Consider the following 19,301-nt stretch of genomic DNA (forward strand, 5'->3'; position numbering starts at 1 on the left):
AGCAACAGTAGTTACCTCCAAAACCCGGAACTGAACGTGGAGCAGAAGGAAGGGGAGGGGGTGATGCGCTCCGGGCCAGCGTCCCCTGCAGCGCTACTGGGCTCTCTACCGTGAGCACGCACAATGAGTACCTACACGCGCACTCACTGGACAGGTGTCTGCTGAGGCCACAAACGGCTCTTAAAGCACCGGGAAAAAAAATCAGGCCTGCACTAAAGGACTTTAAGCCTCACGATGTTGAAAAACAGCTAGCACTTAACAAGTGCTGACGTGGGGAAGGTGAGAGGCCGTATGGGGTGGATGCTGGGTTTAGAGGAGGCAAGTCCGGGGGCAGCTGGGCAGTTCAGTCAGTTGAGCGTCTGTCTGGCTCTTGACTTCGGCTCAAGGTGCAATCTCACAGTTCACGGGTTCAAGCCCCGCATCAGGCTCCACACAGCGTGGAGCCTACTTGGGGTTCTCTCCCTTTCCCTTGTTTGCACACACGTGTGCATGCGCTCTCTCTCTCAAAATAAACAAACAGTAAAAAAAAAAAAAAAAAAAAAAAAAGAGGAAAAGGAAAAGAAAAAAGAAAAAAGAAAAAAGAAAAAGAAAAAGAAAAAGAAAAAGAAAAAGAAAAAGAAAAAGAAAAAGAAAAAGAAAAAGAAAAAGAAAAAGAAAAAGAAAAAGAAAAAGGCAAGTCTGCCCCACACATCACACATAAACCATCCACAGCTGGGCTCCCACCCCGCTGTCTCGCCCAGCAAGGGCACTATGTTGGTCAGCACCGGCCATGGGGAGGGACGAGCAAGGAAACCAGGATGAAGACGGAGAAGGTGAGGAGAGGAGAGGCTGGGTCAGGAGCTTTTCTCCGACCACGGTCCCCTTCCCCGAGCGCCCACGCCACCGTCTAGTGCGTCAGCGCGCCTGTCTCCAAGGCTGCGGCTCCCACGGTGGGTTGTTATCCCACGTGGGCAAACAGGGCTTTCTCCTCTTCCTCTGTGAATTCCGAACAGAAATCCGGCCACGTGGTTGCTCTCCGCTGACATAATGGCTATTTGGTCCATGGAGTCACATGCAGACAAATTCAACCAAGTGGGAGAGACAAAGGCAGCTTCCTCAGCAGCGCAGCCGCAGGAGGCAGAAGAGGGAGGGGCCTGACGCCAACAGCAGCGGCTACACAGGAGGCCGAGGCCGAGCCCGGAGCCGGAGCCGGAGCCGGAGCCGGAGCGGCAGCAGCCGCAGCCAGTCCACTCGCCACTCCCTCCACTTACCAATAAACACAACACAGATCCTTCTGGAAGTCCCGCTGCTGATGCTCGTTTTTAAGGTAAGAAACGGAAGCGTCTGACTGAGAGGTCAGACACGGCTTTCCCGTGTGCCCTCCCGGGCTCTGCCACACGCAGCGCCAGCTGGGACAGAGCTCATCAGCAGGAGCCTGACTCCAGAGAGTAGTAGTACGGGCATTTGTTCCACACCCAACATCACTCCCAGCTAAGAGGACACCCAAATACACACCACCCCCTCTTCTAAGCACCAACAGAGTCCGAGGAGACCAGCGCAGCTGAGCCCCGCAACATCACAGCAGAGCCGCACTTCAAGCCCACGAGGCGACCTCGCCTGCTCTAAGCACGCACGTCTGCAGGGTCCCGTGGCCGTCCTCGACCTGACCCTCAGCTGCTGTCCTCTGAGAGCTCAGCGTGAGCTGACCACTGTGCTCTGGGTTCCGGGTTCTGCACCAAGAGTGTGCCCCAAAGCCGCTGACCTCCACTTCCTGAAGCACCCAGTCTCTCTTAGGACATCATGACAGACAGACACAAGTTTGTCGCTTCACTGCAGTCAAACTCATCAATCCAAACTACAAATCCTCAGAATGTACATGAAGTTGCAGCAAACTAAAAGAACTCAAAATGCAAAGGAAAACAGCTCAGAGTTTAGACCAACGTGGCAAATCACAATTCTCTCAACTTACACTCAAATACAGAGAGTATAAGTGAAAAAGTCAGGAACGTTTGGGGACTGTGTTTCATATGCAGGAACCTGAGAGCAAAGGGTGTTCAGAAACTGAATGGAAGGTGAAGGGTCCACCTGGGGAAGGAGCGGGTGCTGGCTGCTGTGCGCTCCTGCCCATGACTATGACTTATGACGGCTTCTGCAAGTCCCAAGGCAGGAGGTAACAACGGGATCGGGACGTGGTCACGTACATCTCAGCATGCATGCGCCCCCAACCCGGCCCTCTGTGACCCGTGCCCACCACATGAGCTGCTGTACCTGATGGTTCCTGTGGGGGAGGGAAGGGGGCTGATGAGGTGGGCCATGGTGTCTGGAATGTTGATGGTCAGGGGCGAGATGTGGGCCTGCACGGGCTTCACTGGGGACTCAGGAGCCTCCTGCTTCTCCCTCTTCTCACTGGACAGGGCAGTGAACGTGATCTTGATGTTTGTGCTTGGGAACCTAAACGTGCACCTGAAAAAAAAAAAAAAAAAAAAAAAAAGCCAACTGTCAGCACCTGTCTGCCAGACCAGAGGACACGGTGTCCCACCTAAAGCAAGACAAAGAGCCCAAGTGTCCCCAAACGCACTGGAGCCTCATCTTGTGGTGAAGAAGCCACTGAGAAACTCCACTTCAACCTCACCCTGCGTGTCATAAACCACTTAATGAAGCCACAAAAAGGCATTTCATGACTTTAAAACACTAGTAAACAAATACGTTCTTTTTTAAAAATTTTTTTATGTGTATTTATTTTTGAGAGAGAGAACGAGAGTGCATGTGAGTGGGGGAAGGGCAAAGAGAGAGGGAAACAGAATCGCAAGCAAGCTCTGCGCCGACAGCAGAGAGCCCAGTGCGGGGCTTGAACCCACGAACTGCAACATCATGACCTGAGCTGAAGTCAGACGCTGAACCAACTAAACCACCCAGATGCCCTAACAAATACGTTGTTTAGACCATCCAAATAGAAGGAAAAAATTCAAATGTGACTTAATCTGCATTATTACTTATAAAATAAATACATAAATATAGCTGGATCATTAAGCAATGCAATTTTGTGGCTGTTTCTTAATTAAGAAAGTATTCCTTTTGAAAAATCCCATCACCTTTATCACTGAGCAAACAAGACCCAGAGATATTAAATTTTGGGGGAAAAGGCTTTTAATTCAATACTCTGGTTCAGCTTTAATATAACTTCCTTGACATATCTCAAGTATATTTATTTAAAAAAAAAAAAAAAGTAATGCAAGCCAAACATCTTTAAAGAATAAAATTTAAAAATAGCTCCACAGACTCAGTCTGTGTCTGATCTCACACCCAGTTAAATAGCACCTGACCTGTGTGTATATAAATGACCAAATATCCAGCTGATGGTATTCAGCTGACCTCTGTGTGTCTATCCCGGGGGACCCATCCTGGTGGTCAGCTCTGCCCACCACTGTCCTCCCTGGGTGCCTGCCAAGGAAAGATCCAGAATGTGAAGGGCACACATCCCTCCCACTTCTGGTGATGTCTTCAAGGCAATACTTCCCAAGACTCTAGTTGAGGGTTAGAAAGGACGCCACTTGGCAGGGTTTTGACACTTGCTGCCTGGCTTCCTCTGAATGCACTGACACGGGATTCCCTGCCCCTTCACTTCCCTCATGTGGCACACCAGTCAGTCCTGCAGCCTCAGTGGGCAGAGCAGACCCTGACTGCCTCCTTCCTGATACCCAGCACCCACACCTTCCCTGTTCCTATCTCTCAGGGCTCCTTCTCAATCCGTACTGAACTCTCCTCCCTTACACCTCAATGTCCAATGCCGCAAACTCAGGGTCCAGCTTCTATGCTTCTCTGTCCGCATCCACTGCCTGGACAAGCTCACGCAGGCCCATGACTCTCCCCTCTACACACTCCCAAATGATTCAAAAATCCACATTTCCTGCCCTCTGGACCTAATCTCTCACTGCCTTCCTGATGCCCCCCTCTGTACCCACACTGGTCATCTCTAATAAGACCCGACACCAGCTTCTCCCCAGAGCTCCCCGTGACAGTGAATGGCATCACCCAGTTGCTCAGGCCAGAAACAGGATTCACCCAGTCTACCTGCTAAGCCATCAGCTCTCACCTTCAAAACACACTCATCATCAGAACTGAAAACATCTGCTCTGCCAGAAACCATGCTGAGGCACTAAAAAGGCTACTTTTTAGCCTTGATCACCTTCTAAGAGAAAACTTTTACAAATCACATATCCAACATAGGACCCCTATCCAGACTATAAAGGCTATATAAAAGTGACAGTAAGAAAAACAATCCACTAAGAAATGGGCAAAAAAAACCTAAAGCAAAACAAAACAAAACAAAAACACTTTGCTAAAGGTACATAAACGGTACATAAGCATGAAAAGATGTTCAACATCACTAACTATTAGGGCAAGGAAAATGAAACTGCCATGGGGGATGGGGGGGCACCTGGGTGGCTCTGTCAGATGTCTGACTTGGGCTCAGGTCATGATCTCACAGTTCATGACTTCAAGCCTGGCATCAGGCTTCTCTTTCTCTCTCTCTCTCCCCCCTCCCCCCACCCTTCACTCACTTAAAAGAAATAAACTTAAAAACAAAACTGCCATGAGGGGGGGCTCCTGGGTGGCTCAGTGGTTAGGCATCCAACTTTTGATTTTGGCTCACAGTTCGTGGGATCAGGCCCCTTGTCTGGCTCTTCAGTGACAACGTGGAGCCTGCCTGGGATCCTCTCTCTCTCTGCCCCTCCCTTGCTCTCAAGCACAATCTCTCTCTCTCTCAAAATAAATAACCATTAAAATACCCCAAAGGTCTGCATGGGAAAGGCCAGAGGGAAAGTCAGCCTCCTCCTGCCTGCTCTTGGGGACTACCCCTTCCCTCCCCGTCCTTCCTCCACTCCCAACTTCCCAGAGGCTCCTACCCGACTCTGAGTCAGACCTCATCACCCCTGCCTCTTGTCTCTTCCTGCCCTTGCTTCCTACAGGGAGGTTCCCTCCCACACCTCACCCACCTGTCCAAGAGCCTTCCCTGAAGGCCCTGTCCTGCTCTTCATTTCACTAAGGTCATGTGACTCTAAGTTACACCCACAAGTGCTTGTTGTCACCCTCAATAGGATGCAAAGCTCCAGGAGAGCAAAGCCCTTGCCTGCTGGGTTCACTACTATAACCTGGAGCCTAGAAGAGTTCTTGGTTTATATGAAACAGACCCTCAGCCCATACCTGTGGAATTAAAAAACGCCCAGTTTCATATATTAAAAAGGTAATAAAAACAAGCAGATGACATGATGAATAAAGCAAGTGAGAAGCCCACAGCTGAACACCTTGCAAATGCTGGTATGAGATCTGAATCAATTCTAGGCTTAGAAAAGGTGATGATGACCCCGGTGGCCACTAAACTTTTAGCACAACACACATGACAAGTGTGGAAATAAAGATAGGTTTTCCTCCTTTTTTCTCCCACGCACAGCACCTGAGCCCCCGACTCAGACAACTCCTCACTCCCACGTCAGCAGGAAGGCCGGGCTGCGAGAAGCGGCGCACAGACCTCTGGGCCTGTAGAGCTGCCACCTCTGTGGCTGTTTCCTCACCCACAGGGCAGAGATGGCAGCATCTCCCTCTTAAAGAATCTCAGTGATTAATTCCGATAATTTTTGTCAAACACTCAAATGTTTCTTAAGATGAAAAAAACCAAACTACCTTCTGCCCCACTTCAAGCGACGGACACTTCCTTCTCCCGCAGACAGTATCTGTAGTCCCCCCTGCCACTTGTTCCATCGCCACCCTGAGCACTTCCAGAAAGCCTGCCTCAAGCAGAGCAACAGCATACATGCCTCCCTGGCCGCCAAGCAGTGCAGAAGCAACACGGCCCTGCGGGATTCCAGCGCGGGAACTCCAGAAAGGCGAGCTCTGCCCTCCCTCACGGGGCAGATCTGCGACTCCCCACGTTTAGTTCCGCTTTTCCCAAAGTAAGACCATACCCTCCACTAGGGCCTCAGCTTACACTTTTCCGGAGCATCACCCACCCACAGCATCTGTGCACACAGAAGCGGCTGAGTGCTACCTCTGGGCAGGGTACCACCCCCTCAAGGACATTCTTCCTTTGCGTCTGAGTCCCAAGGTATCCAATTAAAGGTGGAATCGGGAACAGCCAATTCCCTGTCCCCTGGCTGTCTCCAGGGCAAGGTGCTGTCAGGCCACCTGCTGCTAGCCTCTGGCCAACGGCGTGCAAGACTTCCATCCTGGCCACCACTGGCCACTGCTGCCACCGACCCCACCTCCTTGACAGGTGAAAATCGTGAAATCTCTGTTTTCATCTAAGCTCAAACTTCCTATGTGTATGAACCAGGAAACATATTTAAAAGCCACCCAGACATCCTGGTAACTTTCTGTTTTTTAATCTGGGTTCTGGTTACCTGAGTGAACTCCTGTTTGTGGAAATTCATCAAGTCATACACGTATGACACTTATGCTTTTCTGTACAAATAGGATACCTCAATAGAGAGTGGTTTTTTAAAATTAAAAAAGCTATCCACGTAGGTAGATACAGAAATAGCACAATGCCAATAATGTGACAGGGGGTTCACAGTGCTGTCTTCTATACTTTTGTGCTAACAATAGCTTATTTCTAGACCTGGGTTGTAATTACGTCGGTACCCACGATACCAAGATAACTGATCTTTCTATGTAGATTACATTCAAAGCAAAATACACTAAAACCGTTTTCAAGTTCTCTACAGAGTTCAATTAGTTCTGAAATCCTTGTTCCCCTTTAGGGTAGATGCATGACCACCACTTGAGTCTGCCAAGCTAGAAATAAAAAACAGCACAATTATTTTGATTAGTTGCCTCACAAAACTAAAAAGAGCAGCAGAACATTAGAACAGCACGGAGGTGAAGGTAAACCCACGTGAGGGGATCCTCTTTGGGTCTCTGCCTTCTCCACACCACAGAGTGGCCTGAATTTCAGGGCTGGAAGGCCCATCACATGTGTGCACACTGGTCCACTTCCCTGCAGTGCCTGCCAGTCAGGGCAAGGGTGTGAATGCCCGTGTCTCACACTTATGTCACAATACCTCACTTGAGGTGTTCTTTAAAAATACTTTAATTCATTCTAGGGGCGCCTGGGTGGCGCAGTCGGTTAAGCGGCCGACTTCAGCCAGGTCACGATCTTGCGGTCCGTGAGTTCGAGCCCCGCGTCGGGCTCTGTGCTGACAGCTCGGAGCCTGGAGCCTGTTTCCAATTCTGTGTCTCCCTCTCTCTCTGCCCCTCCCCCGTTCATGCTCTGTCTCTCTCTGTCCCAAAAATAAAAAAAATAAAAAAACGTTGAAAAAAAAAAAAATTAAAAAAAAAAATAAAAATAAATACTTTAATTCATTCTAAAAGATGTGTAATGAAGCTCAGTGTAAGAATATGAATCTGGGGGCTCCTGGGTGGTTCAGTCGGTTGAGCATCTGACTCTTGATATTGGCTCCGGTCATGATCTCACAGTTGTGAGATCGAGCCCTGCACGTGGAGCCTGCTTAAGATTCATTCATTCTCTTCCTCCCTCCCTCCCTCCCTCTCTCTCTCCCCCACACACCCCTCCCCTGCTCATGCATGTGCATACACTCTCTCTCAAAAAAGAAAAAAGAATAATGAACTTGTTTGCTAGAGTCTGACAATTATGACAATAGAGGAAAAGGAAAGATTAAGAAATGAACAGTGAGAAAAGCCAGATAGCAGAATCACAAATCCCTAAGTAAAAACAAAACCAGAAACGCCAAATCACAGGACATCGGCCTGATGTATTGAGCACCTCTGAGAACTGAGAACCACAAATCAAAACTTATAGCAGCAACACAACAGCTGATGGTTTCAAATGTATGCAAAGGACCTTGATAAAAATTAAGTTTCAGGGTGCCTGGGTGGCACAGTCAGTTAGGCGTCCGACTTGGCTCAGGTCATGATCTCATGGTTTGTGAGTCTGAGCCTCTCATGGGGCTCTCAGCTGACAGCCTGGAGCCTGGAGCCTGCTTCAGATCCTCTGTCTCCCTCTCTCTCTGCCCCTCCCCCACTGTGAGCCTGCTCGCTCCATCTCAAAAATAAATAAAAATGTTTAAAAAAATTAAGTTTCTCTAAAAAAATTTTGTTTTTCATTAAAAAGGGAGGGGGGGCACCTGGGTGGCTCAGTCGGTTAAGCATCTGACTCTTGATTTCGGCTCAGGTCATGATCTCGTTGTTTGTGGGATTGAGCCCCGTGCTGGGCTCTGTGCTGACAGCATGGAGCCTACTTGGGATTCTTTCTCTCTTTCTTTCTTTCTTTCTTTCTCTCTCTCTCTCTCTCTCTCTCTCTCTCTCTCTCTCTCTCTCCCTCCCTCCCTCCCTCCCTCCAAATAAATAAGTAAACTTAAAAAAATAAAAATAAAAAGTGGTATTTCAATTAAAGAAAAAATGTTTTTCAGGGGCGCCTGGGTGGCTTAGTCGGTTAAGCATCTGGCTCTGGGTTTCAGCTCAGGTCATGATCCCAGTGTAAGGCTCCATGCTGACAGTGCAGAGCCTGCTTGGGATTCTTGCTCTCTACCCCCCTTCTCTGCCTCTCCCCCCAATCATGCTCTCCCTCTCTGTTTCTCAAAATAAATATTGAAAAAAATTTTTTTTCAGGAAAAAAATGAGAGAGATAAAGTGTGATAACTGTTAATATTTGGGGACTCCAGGAAAATGGAAATTCTGTTCTATTTTTACAGCTTTTCTATGAAGTCTGAAGTGATTTCAAAGAAAAGGAAAATAATTTTGGAAACTTTCAAAATGTCCAGTGCAAAGCTCAGTGACCTAGGCCATCTGTGCCAGGCTGACAATTGTGCACAATGTTCAGGACATCCACGACAGCTGTGACAAGGTGAGCACAGACACAGAGAATGTTCAGAAACCGTCTCACTCGCGCAGCTGCTCATGTGGTTGTGTTGCACGGAAGCACCCGTCCACAACGGACGGGCCTTCACCACTGACAGCCTGGAGCCCTGCTCTGGGACACACCCTCATCATCTCTCTTCTGTGGGAGTCTATGACATTTCAGAGTCCCATCAAATTCCAAGCACAACTTGGTGGGACACTTAACACAGTTAATGAAATGTCACCTCACCGTAATTCTCCTGGACTCCTCACCCTCATCCTGGGCCTCAGGCTAAGCAGTATGACCCCAGTTTGGGGGTACCCAGGGCAGTATCACAGCCACATTCACACAGTGATCTTGACACCTGCACACTCTCACTCACCCAGCACAGGTGACATGTTACCTATACACACGATCCTGTCACTGGGCTCCCAAACTACGACCTAAGAAGCTGTGGTCTGTAGTGATAACACACTCCGTACTCTGGATTTCTTCTCCCCTTGGGAAAACATCTGTCCCTTCTTAACACAGCAATACTCGGCAGGGTGGGTGATGGGTATTGAGGAGGGCACCTTTTGGGATGAGCACTGGGTGTTGTATGGAAACCAATTTGACAGTAAATTTCATATATTAAAAAAAAAAAAAAAACCAAAAAAAACACAGCAATACTCTCACAGAGCAGCATCTCCCAAACCACACCCCCTCAGCACAGCACTGAATGTCCTGATGCACAACACCCACCAGCAGGCAAGGCAAATCCTGCTGTGCTAACACGTGGCCCCCAGAACCCTGTGGCGTGAAACAAAGGTCTGGATCTAGCATCTGTCATTCACCCCCTCCACAGCAGCTGGTCTGCTCTACATTTCCTTCACTCTGGGAAGGTGAAGGAAAGGTGGTGGCCCCATTTCAGACGGTGCTGGTCCCAAGGCGGAGAGAAAAGACAGAAGGGAGGAGCCAGGTCCCACGGCCACACCTGCAGTCGAGGGGCGGAAGAGGACCACAGGAGGGACCTCCCCTACGCAACATCACCTCCCCTGTGTCAGCAATCCCAAGGGGTGCCTGGAAAATCGTCTGGAATCTTTCTGCCTATGCAACTAACCCACAAAGGCACTAAGCTGAGCTGCTGACCTGTTCTCTAGGGAAAGAAATGAGACGTCAGTTACTCACCTACGACGACTGACAGAATCTAACGTGAAGGAGGAGAAGATCTGATAGTTTAACCTCATGGTTGGCAAAGGAAAAGGCTGTGTTAATAAAAATGTGTTTTGGGGCGCCTGGGTGGCGTGGTCAGTTAAGCGTCCGACTTCGGCTCAGGTCATGATCTCACGGTCCGTGGGTTCGAGCCCCGCGTCGGGCTCTGTGCTGACGGCTCAGAGCCTGGAGCTTGTTTCAGATTCTGTGTCTCCCTCTCTCTCTGCCCCTCCCCCGTTCATGCTCTGTCTCTCTCTGTCTCAAAAATAAATAAACGTTTAAAAAAAAAAAAAAAAAAACACGTGTTTCACAGGGTGGACAGTGCTCCAAGGCCATCAATGATTTGGTATAAGCAGCAAGCGACACCAAGAACATGGAGGGCAGCAGAATCCTCCGCATTTGAGGAAACGTGTAGACAGTGACACCGAAGAGTAGACTGGGAGGAAAGAGTGAGAATGAGTGGGAAAGAGTGGGAAGCAGTGAGGACGCTCCTCAGGAGCCCAGGGCGTGTAGCACTGGCACCTCGGGGGCAGTGAGGACGGAGGGGGCCTGGATTCGGAGACAGAAATAAACAGCCTGTAGACACAGTGCTAAGTGTGGGCTGAGGGGACGGCGGTAACAGTTACCGAGATGCAGGTGGATGGGGGGCGGGGGTGGGGAACAGGTTAAGTGGACACATGACACATGAGGTGTCCCTCAGCCACCACCCCAGGGGGACATCCCCTAGCCCTTTAGCGAAGCATGGATGGAGACACGCCTCAGTGTCCTCAGCGCAGAGAGGGCACATGTGGCACATCATAGAAGAGAAGGAACCTGAGAAACTCAGCCAGCACGTCTGGCAAAAGAGAATGTTCGGGACTCAACCAAGCATTCCCTTGAACGTTAACATGAGAGTTTAAAAATGGGTTCCAGTCCCAACTGAGTCCTGACAGCAAGCCTGCTTTTTAAAGTTTGTTTATTTTTAAGAGAGAGAGAGAGACAGAAAGAGCGGGGGGGGGGGGGCAGGGCAGAGAGAAAGGGAGAGAAAGAGTCCCAAGCAGATTCTGTCTGCACTGTTAGCACGGAACCCGACTCGGGGCTCGAAGTCCTGAACCGTGAGATCACGACCTCAGCCAAAACCAAGAGTTGGACGCTTAACCAACTGAACCACCCCAGCGCCCCAAGCCATGCTTCTTTTTTCTCTTCTGCAAAAATGGAAGAAAATTCCTCGTCTTTCTGAACCCTGAGGAGGACTGAAACCAAGAGCCACTTTAAGTTCACCATTTGCTTCCACCAGGTTCCTCTAATATATGATAGAAATATTGAAACTTGTGACACAATCTTTCTTGAATTGTTGCCCCTAATTGATCACCAGTGAGTGACTCACCAGTCACCTCCTACCCCACGATGTCTTTTGCACACGCTAGGACAACACACCCACCCCCCAGTCAGTCCTGCTCACAGGCCACCCTGAGCCAGGAGCCCAAGGCTGCCTCCACCATCAGTCTGAAATGGCCCGCAGCCTGGCAGGCACTCCTGTGCCCCTCGCCCTGCCGCGCGCCAGCTCAGGGAAGGGCCGCACTGCCCCTCCGAGGAAGCAGTGCCTACTTCAAGTGCACAAGTTACAAGTAGAAACCGTGACCAAGTTTGATACAGTCGAGGACAACGAAAAATACACTGGGGACAAAGTTGGAACCCCCGAGGAGTCTATATACTTTCGTCACACCTCAGCAATTAGTCAAGCAACACCTATCACCTCAGCTTGAACTTCTTACCCTGGAAATGCTAAAATGCTAGCTTTCCACGAAAACTTGTGAAATGCAATGGTGTGTATCAAAGCAGGCCATGCTATCTGAGGTTTTACTAGGTTGGGCGCGAACCTTCTAATCACAGCCTCGACGTCTGCTGCTTCAGTAAGCTGCCTGCCTGCAGGGGCCTGTCTCTGACTGAAGCACTTTACTGTCGCGTTTGCTTCACAAGGACTTAGAAACGGCACAGCTTATGAAATAAACTGCTTACACGTGGAGAGGACTGGCTGTGGGCGCAGGTGCTAACAGTCCCACAGGTGCTATGCTCAGAGGGACCCACAAGTGAGGGTTAATGCTCTCCGGCCACCATCCTGAAATCCTCAATGATTTCATTTCTGAATATAGGTTTTGTAAGTAAAGTCCAACGACACCAGAGAGCACAGGTCCAGACTTGGGAGCCCCAGCTCACCTACATCTTGCTCTCCTGCACAAACACCTCCTCTCCCATGACCATCCTCTGTCCCACACAGAGCCTGGAGGGGACACCTTGGGTGTCCAGGAGGATCTGCACTTGCCCCAGGGAGCATCCCTCTGCCTAAGAAAGCTTGATGTTAAGTAACAAGGCTGAGCAACCACACGAGAGAGGACGAGGTTTTCTCCTGCCTTCTCAGTCCGTATTTCCACTCTGCACTGGAGCCCAACGATTATGGAGCTGGGCTGTACCCTGAGATACTAGACATGAACTAGGAAATGGTGCACTTCCACAGACCAGGAAGCCTCAACTCCAGAAACATTCCTGACCCAACTTAGGGGCTGACGGTGGGCTTTCCACCAGCAGCTTCACAAGTAGCTGACCAGTGCTTCTGAGTTCTTCTTCGGTTTGGAGAAGAACCGTGTTTGTTTTCTGTCATTCTGCCTACTCCCCATTTGCAGTCAGGGGAAAGGCCGACTCAGAAGAGCATGTTCGTTGAAGATCCTGAGGCCAGGCTGGGGGTCAGGGCGGCAGTGGATGTTGGGATGGTCAACTATGATGCTTTGTGCTTCCAGCAGCCCCATAAAACATGGGACAAATCCTACTTTAACTTTCAGGATGTAACCCTCAGTCATTTAGGACACGCTCGAGACTAATGAAGACTCCCGCTGGTTGTGAGAAGTAAATCCATGAACCCTCTCTCGTCTAAAAGGCCACATTCCGCGGCTCTTGGTGCCGATGGCCGGGTGGACTGTGGCTGTCACCCCGATGGTAGCAGCAGACAGGTGCACTGAACATACAGGAATGGCTAACAAGTATATGAAAAGATGCTCAACGTCGTTAGTCGTCAGCGAGATGCAAATCAAACCACGATGAGGTACTACTACACCCAATGAATGGTTAATATAAAAAGAATGACAAAACCAAGTGCTGACAAGGATACAGAGCAACTAGAACTTTCCCACACTGCTGGAAGGAATGTGAAATGGCGGGACAGCTTTGGGAAAGTCTGTCAGCTTCTTAGTAAAGCCACTCCACCCGTAAGTATTTGGCCAAGAGAAGTTAAGAGTATGTGTCCACACGAAGACCTGTTCACAGACGTTCACAGCATGATCCATAACACTCCTCCCACATACCCAGCAACTGGTGAATGGATCAAACGGTGGTGGTGCGTCCATACAAGAAAGTGTTTCTCAAATACCACTCAACAATCACAAAGGAAAAACTGCCCGAACAAGTAACATGAATAAACCTCAAAAAGGTTAATCAAAAAAGCTAAACTGGGGGGGCACCTGGGTGGCTCAGTCCGACTCTCGGTTTCAGCTCAGGTCATGGTCTCATGGTTCATGGGTTCGACCCCAGGATCAGGCTCTGCACTGACAGCCCGGAGCCTGCATGGGATTCTCTCCCTCTCTCTCTGCCCCTTCTCCACTTGTGCTCACTCTCTCTCTTGTTCTGTCTCTCAAAATAAATAAACAAAAAAAAAAAGGAAGAAAGAAAAAGAAAAAGAAAAAGAAAAAGAAAAAAAAAGCTAAACTGAAGAGGACGCACTGCATGATTCAATTAGTGAGAAATCCTAGAAAAGATACAAGTAGTCCACAAGTGAAGGAGGCAGTTGAGCGACTGCCTGGGGCTTTCAAGGTGACCACGAGGCAGCCTGCAAAAGAGGAGGAGGAAGATGTTGGGGAAGAAACATTCTACTATCTTGACTGAGACATACATATCTTACACAGACATACATATCTGTCAAAATTCTCTGCGGGGCACCTGGGTGGCTCAGTCAATTAAGCATCCGACTTCCGCTCAGGTCATGATCTCGTGGTTTGTGAGTTCAATCCCCACATCAGGCTCTGTGCTGACAGCTCACAGCCTGGAGTCTGCTTCAGATTCTGTCTCCCTCTCTGTCTGCCCCTCCCCTGCTTGTGCTCTGTCTCCCTCCCTCTCTCAAAAATAAACATTAAAAAAAAAAACAAACCTCTTTGAAAGGTACCCTTAAAACAGCTTTTTTTAATTCTATTGAGGTATAAAAATATTTGAGGTATAAAAATATACCTCAAAAATGTTTGTGTAAAAAAATAATCTGGCAACAATGTATTAATTTATGTTTGTTATATAAAACAGAAAAATAGCAAGCAAACAGGATGAGAAAAATAACAAGTATATTTTCTCCTCAAACTCTATAAATTAATCATTGCGAACTAATTTTGGGGTGCACATACCCACTCTGGAGACTAACATCCTGGAAAAAATGTCATTTTGGTTTTATTGGTGAAGTTCCACACACAAGGAATACAATGTCTAGGATTGTGTGAGGCTTTCCCCCAGTTTTATTGAAATATAACTGCAACATAACAAGATATAAGTTTAAGATGCGCGATGTCATGATTTATGCACATACCACAAAATGATCATCACAATAAGGTTAACACCCATAACCTCAGTTACAATTATGTGTGTGTGTGTGGTGAGAACGTTTACGATCTACCCTCCTAGCAACTTTCACATACACAATACAGCACTGTTAACTATAAACACTGGGGTGCCGGGATGGCTTAGCTAAGCATCCAATTTTGGCTCAGGTCATGATCTCACGGTTTGTGGGATCGAGCCCCATGCTGGGCTCTGTATTGACAGCATGGAGCCTGCTTGGGATTCTCTCTCTGCCCCTCTCCCACTCATAAGTGCACGCACATGCTCACTCTCAAAATAAATACATACACTTAAAAAAGATAAACACCATACTCTACATTATATCTTCAGAACTTATTTATGTTACAACTGGAAGTCTGTACCTACTGACCACCTCCACCCATCTTCCCCTCCCTAGGTTTATGTTTTCTGGGTCACTAATACGGCTGCCAATTACATAGCAGTAAGAGAGACCACTGGGGGCACCTGGGTGGCTCAGCCGGTTAAGCGTCTGACTTTCGCTTAGGTCATGACCTCACGGCTCATGAGTTAAGGCCGAGTCAGGCTCTGTACTGACAGCAGAGCCTGGAGCCTGCTTCAGATTCTGTGTCTCCCTCCCTCACTCTGCCCCTCCACCACTCATGCTCTGTCTCTAAGAATAAATAAACATTTTTTAAAAAAGAGAGAGAGAGAGAGAGAAAGATCACTGTATTGGGTTCCTTATTAAAAGATAAGTTTTCACATGTTTCAAATTGGGGTAAAGTATTTCATCCTTAAGGCACTTTACAAAAAGATTAATTTCTACTTTATGGGAAAACAAGAGCATAACCCAGAAGTGAATGGCAAGGTCTGCCTTCTGAACAGGTGGCTCTGACTTGGAGCCGGTCTCCACCACACACAGGTGCACAATGCTGAGCCCGTGCACGAACTTGTACACTTCTCACCTGTCTGGCGAGCTGCACACAAAAGTACATCTACTGAACCTGCAGGAGAGCATTCTGGAAATCCTATGCTGAATGGCCACTAAGCACACGAAATGATCCTCAACATCATTTGCCCCCAAGAGAAATGCAAGTTAAAACCACAATAAAATACCACCATACACCCACTAGAAAACCTACAATGAGAAAGAGAAAATGCCAACTTTGACGAAGCTGTGAAGTCACCTGAATGGCACTTTACACAGTGTCAGTGGGTGTAAACTATACCAAGTGTCTTCCAAAGTGGCTGCACCCACGAAAGTGAACATATGCACATCTTGTGAGCCAGCAGAGCCACGGAGCCAAGCACATCCAACAGAAATGTGTGTGCTCATCAAAACACGGCTACAGGAATCTCAAATGTTCATTTAAAATAAGTCTTCAGGGGCGCCTGGGTGGCGCAGTCGGTTAAGCGTCCGACTTCAGCCAGGTCACGATCTCGCGGTCCGTGAGTTTGAGCCCCGCGTCGGGCTCTGGGCTGATGGCTCGGAGCCTGGAGCCTGTTTCCGATTCTGTGTCTCCCTCTCTCTGCACCTCCCCTGTTCATGCTCTGTCTCTCTCTGTCCCAAGAATAAATAATAAAAAACGTTGAAAAAAAAAAAATTAAAAAAAAAAAAATAAATAAATAAATAAATAAATAAATAAATAAATAAAATAAGTCTTCAGGGGCACCTGGGTGGCTCAGTCGGTTAAGCGTCTGACTTCGGCTCAGGTCATGACCTCACAGTTCGTGGATTCGAGCCCCGGGTCAGGCTCTGTGCTGACAGCTCAGAGCCTGGAGCCTGTTCCAGATTCTGTGTCTCCCTCTCTCTCTCTCTGCCCCTCCCCTGTTCATGCTGTCTCTGTCTCAAAAGTAAAAAATAAACAGTAAAAAAAAAAAAAAAAAAAAAAATTTTAATAAATAAAAATAAAACAAGTCTTCAAACTTAGAAAATATCCAGAAAATACTCACAGCAACACTGTCCATTACATGAGACCAAAATAAAACTACCTGTCTTACTATAGCAGAACATCAAATCGTGGCACTCACGTTACCGAATACTTTATAGCAATGAGAATGAATGATTCACAGCTAAGTATAAATCTATGAGCTAACCTCACCATCATTTTATTCAGTGAAAAGCCAACATCAGCCCCTGAAAGTCCATGTATTCCACGTATATGAAGTTCAGAAGCCCACAGAACAGTCTCTGGTTTAGATTTCGGGACAGTGCTTCTGTTGCTGGGAGGGCCTTCCAGGTACTGATGATATAGTGTTCCCAAAATGGGGGCAAGTTATGCCCTAGGTTGTCCTTAAGCTCTACACGTAGGATCTGTGTCCTTTCCTGTGTGTGCATCATACTAAAACAAAAACAACAAAAATAATGGAAGGTGACAATCAAATTACTCTCGAGGTCCAGATGAGAAATCACTATGTCAAGAGCAATGTAGAGGAAAGAAGGGTGGAAAGGACAGGTGTGAGAAACGTGCAAATGAAATGACTGAGGCAGAGACAGAATTCTACCCAGGCAGACAAGCAACGTAGACCAAGGAGAGAGGGAAACCACCATCCCAGATGATTCACACCAGCTCACAGGAAGAAAGGAGGGCACCTGAAACAGATAGAGACAGCAGGGCTGCAGACTTGGAGCTGAAGGCTTTACACCACCGAGGACAGCCACCTGTGAGCATCGTGCTCCTCGCGACCCCACAACAACTTGCCTTCAAGCAGTCCTATGCCCTACACAAGTCCACAGTCCCTTGTTCACAAATTCTAAAAAACAAACAGTTCCAAAATCCCTGACTTGAAATTGGTTGGCGGCCAATTCTGACCCAAACTGAGAAGGAGCTATTTATAGCCTTTAATTATCCGGCTTAGAATATTCATGTATTTCATGACAGAAATTCTGATGTGTTGAATTACAGGTGCTGAGAATGTGAAATAATATGCAGCACACACACTACTACTTTTCTAAAATCCAAACTACTCTGATTCTGGAACACCTCTGGCTCCAAGGGCTGCAGGGATCTGTACATATACTGTCTGCTGGCCCTGACACTGTGCCATATCCAAGAATTTCTCCAGAAATATTCTGATTTATTTAGGGGAACAATCAAAATGGCTTACTTCAAAAAGAGTAACTCCAGAGGCACCTGGGGGGCTCAGTTGATTAAGTGTCCAACTGCGACCTAGGTCATGATCTTTTATTTTATAGTTCATGAGTTTGAGCCCCGCATCAGGCTCTGTGCTGACAGCTGGGAGCCTGGATCCTGCTTCAGATTCTGTGTCTCCCTCTCTCTCTGCCCCTCTCCTGCTTGTGTTCTATCTCTCCCTCTCAAAAATAAATATTAGAAAAATGTTTATTAAATTTAGCATTTAGATTTATATCCAATAACCTGTTCATGTTGTAGTTGCAAATTTAAAATACAGTAATTTCAAATAAGTCCAACTTAAACATAGATATTTGATCCAAAAATAAGCTTTGCAGTTGTGAAAGCCTCAGTACTCTTCCATTTCTCCCTCCTACCCCCACATCAGGTTTTCTACTTCAAAAAGAAATCTCATCATCCCTCAGTTTAAAAAAAGCTCCCTGGTGTTTTCTCTCCACCAGAAAACAAACCAAGAAAGAATGAAGAACACACACATTCTCCAGACTCATCACTACTGCTGGGCTGAGAGGGCGGTGAGCCCCTCCTGACGCCGTCCGTGCTGAGCCTGGCTCAGGAGGGCCTGGCTGGAAGAAGCGCTCTAAGTTTGGCAGGGGCTTTACTCCCAACAAAACATGGCGTGGGGCACTTTGCTTTTCACTTTATGCCCCGTGACACACGGAAGAGCCCCCAGGCAGCAGTCCAGAGCCTGCCACCTTGCAGCCATCACGTGCACTGGGGCCCACGTGTAGACAACGGACAAAAGAAGGGTCCCGGGAGAATGAAGGTCAAGTGCTGGAATGGCAGACTTGGGGTGACCTTCCCTTTTGCAAAATAAAACTTAATGGTACTACGTGTCTAGTACTTTTAATAAAAAGAAAGCAGGGAACATTTATGGACATAGGCATTTGACACAGAAACATCACTAAGAATCTAATCCTTTAAAATTCAATTACAATATTGTTTACAATAGCATAAACAGTTAATCTCCTGAACAACAGGAGATGGCGGGTAAGTCGCAACATGTCAAATAGATGGAAGCTGCCGCAGCCAATTACAATGGATGTTTAAAGGGTTAACTGACACCTTAGAAAAAGTCATAAACATCTTACCCACTAACAGGATTTAAATCTACCATTTAAAAACAACTTCAAGGGGCGCCTGGGGGCTCAGTCGGTTGAGCGTCCGACTTCAGCTCAGGTCATGATCTCGCGGTCCGTGAGTTCGAGCCCCGCGTCGGGTTCTGGGCTGACGGCTCAGAGCCTGGAGCCTGCTTCCGATTCTGTGTTTCCCTCTCTCTCTGCCCCTCCCCCGTTCATGCTCTGTCTCTCTCTGTCTCAAAAATAAATAAACGTTAAAAAAAAAATTTTTTTTTAATAAAAAATAAAAACAACTTCAAGGGGCACCTGGGTGGCTCAGTCACTTAAGCCTAGGACTTCAACTCTCGGCTCAGGCCATGATCTCATGCTTTGGGAGTCTGAGGCCCACATGGAGCTCTCCCACTGTCCGCACAGAGCAGGGTTCAGATCCTCAGGTCGCCTTCTCTCCTTGCTCCTCCCCCA

At 47.8% G+C, this 19,301-nt stretch overlaps 1 protein-coding gene across 3 annotated transcripts in view; it reads right to left on the reverse strand.

Moving 5' to 3' along the window:
* FOXK2 (forkhead box K2) overlaps nt 1–19,301 on the reverse strand; it is a 65,899-nt gene that overhangs the window by 27,276 nt on the left and 19,322 nt on the right. For all 3 annotated transcript variants that reach the window (XR_009255191.1, XR_009255190.1, XM_058704530.1), the window contains exon 2: nt 2,248–2,442. Coding sequence is in view for 1 of the 3 variants with exons in the window: in XM_058704530.1 (XP_058560513.1) it covers nt 2,248–2,442 (195 nt within the window). In the remaining 2 variants the exon portion in view is untranslated. The remainder of the gene's footprint in view (nt 1–2,247; nt 2,443–19,301) is intronic.

The sequence above is a fragment of the Neofelis nebulosa genome, chromosome 16 (assembly GCF_028018385.1).
Source record: "Neofelis nebulosa isolate mNeoNeb1 chromosome 16, mNeoNeb1.pri, whole genome shotgun sequence".
NCBI lineage: Eukaryota > Metazoa > Chordata > Mammalia > Carnivora > Felidae > Neofelis > Neofelis nebulosa.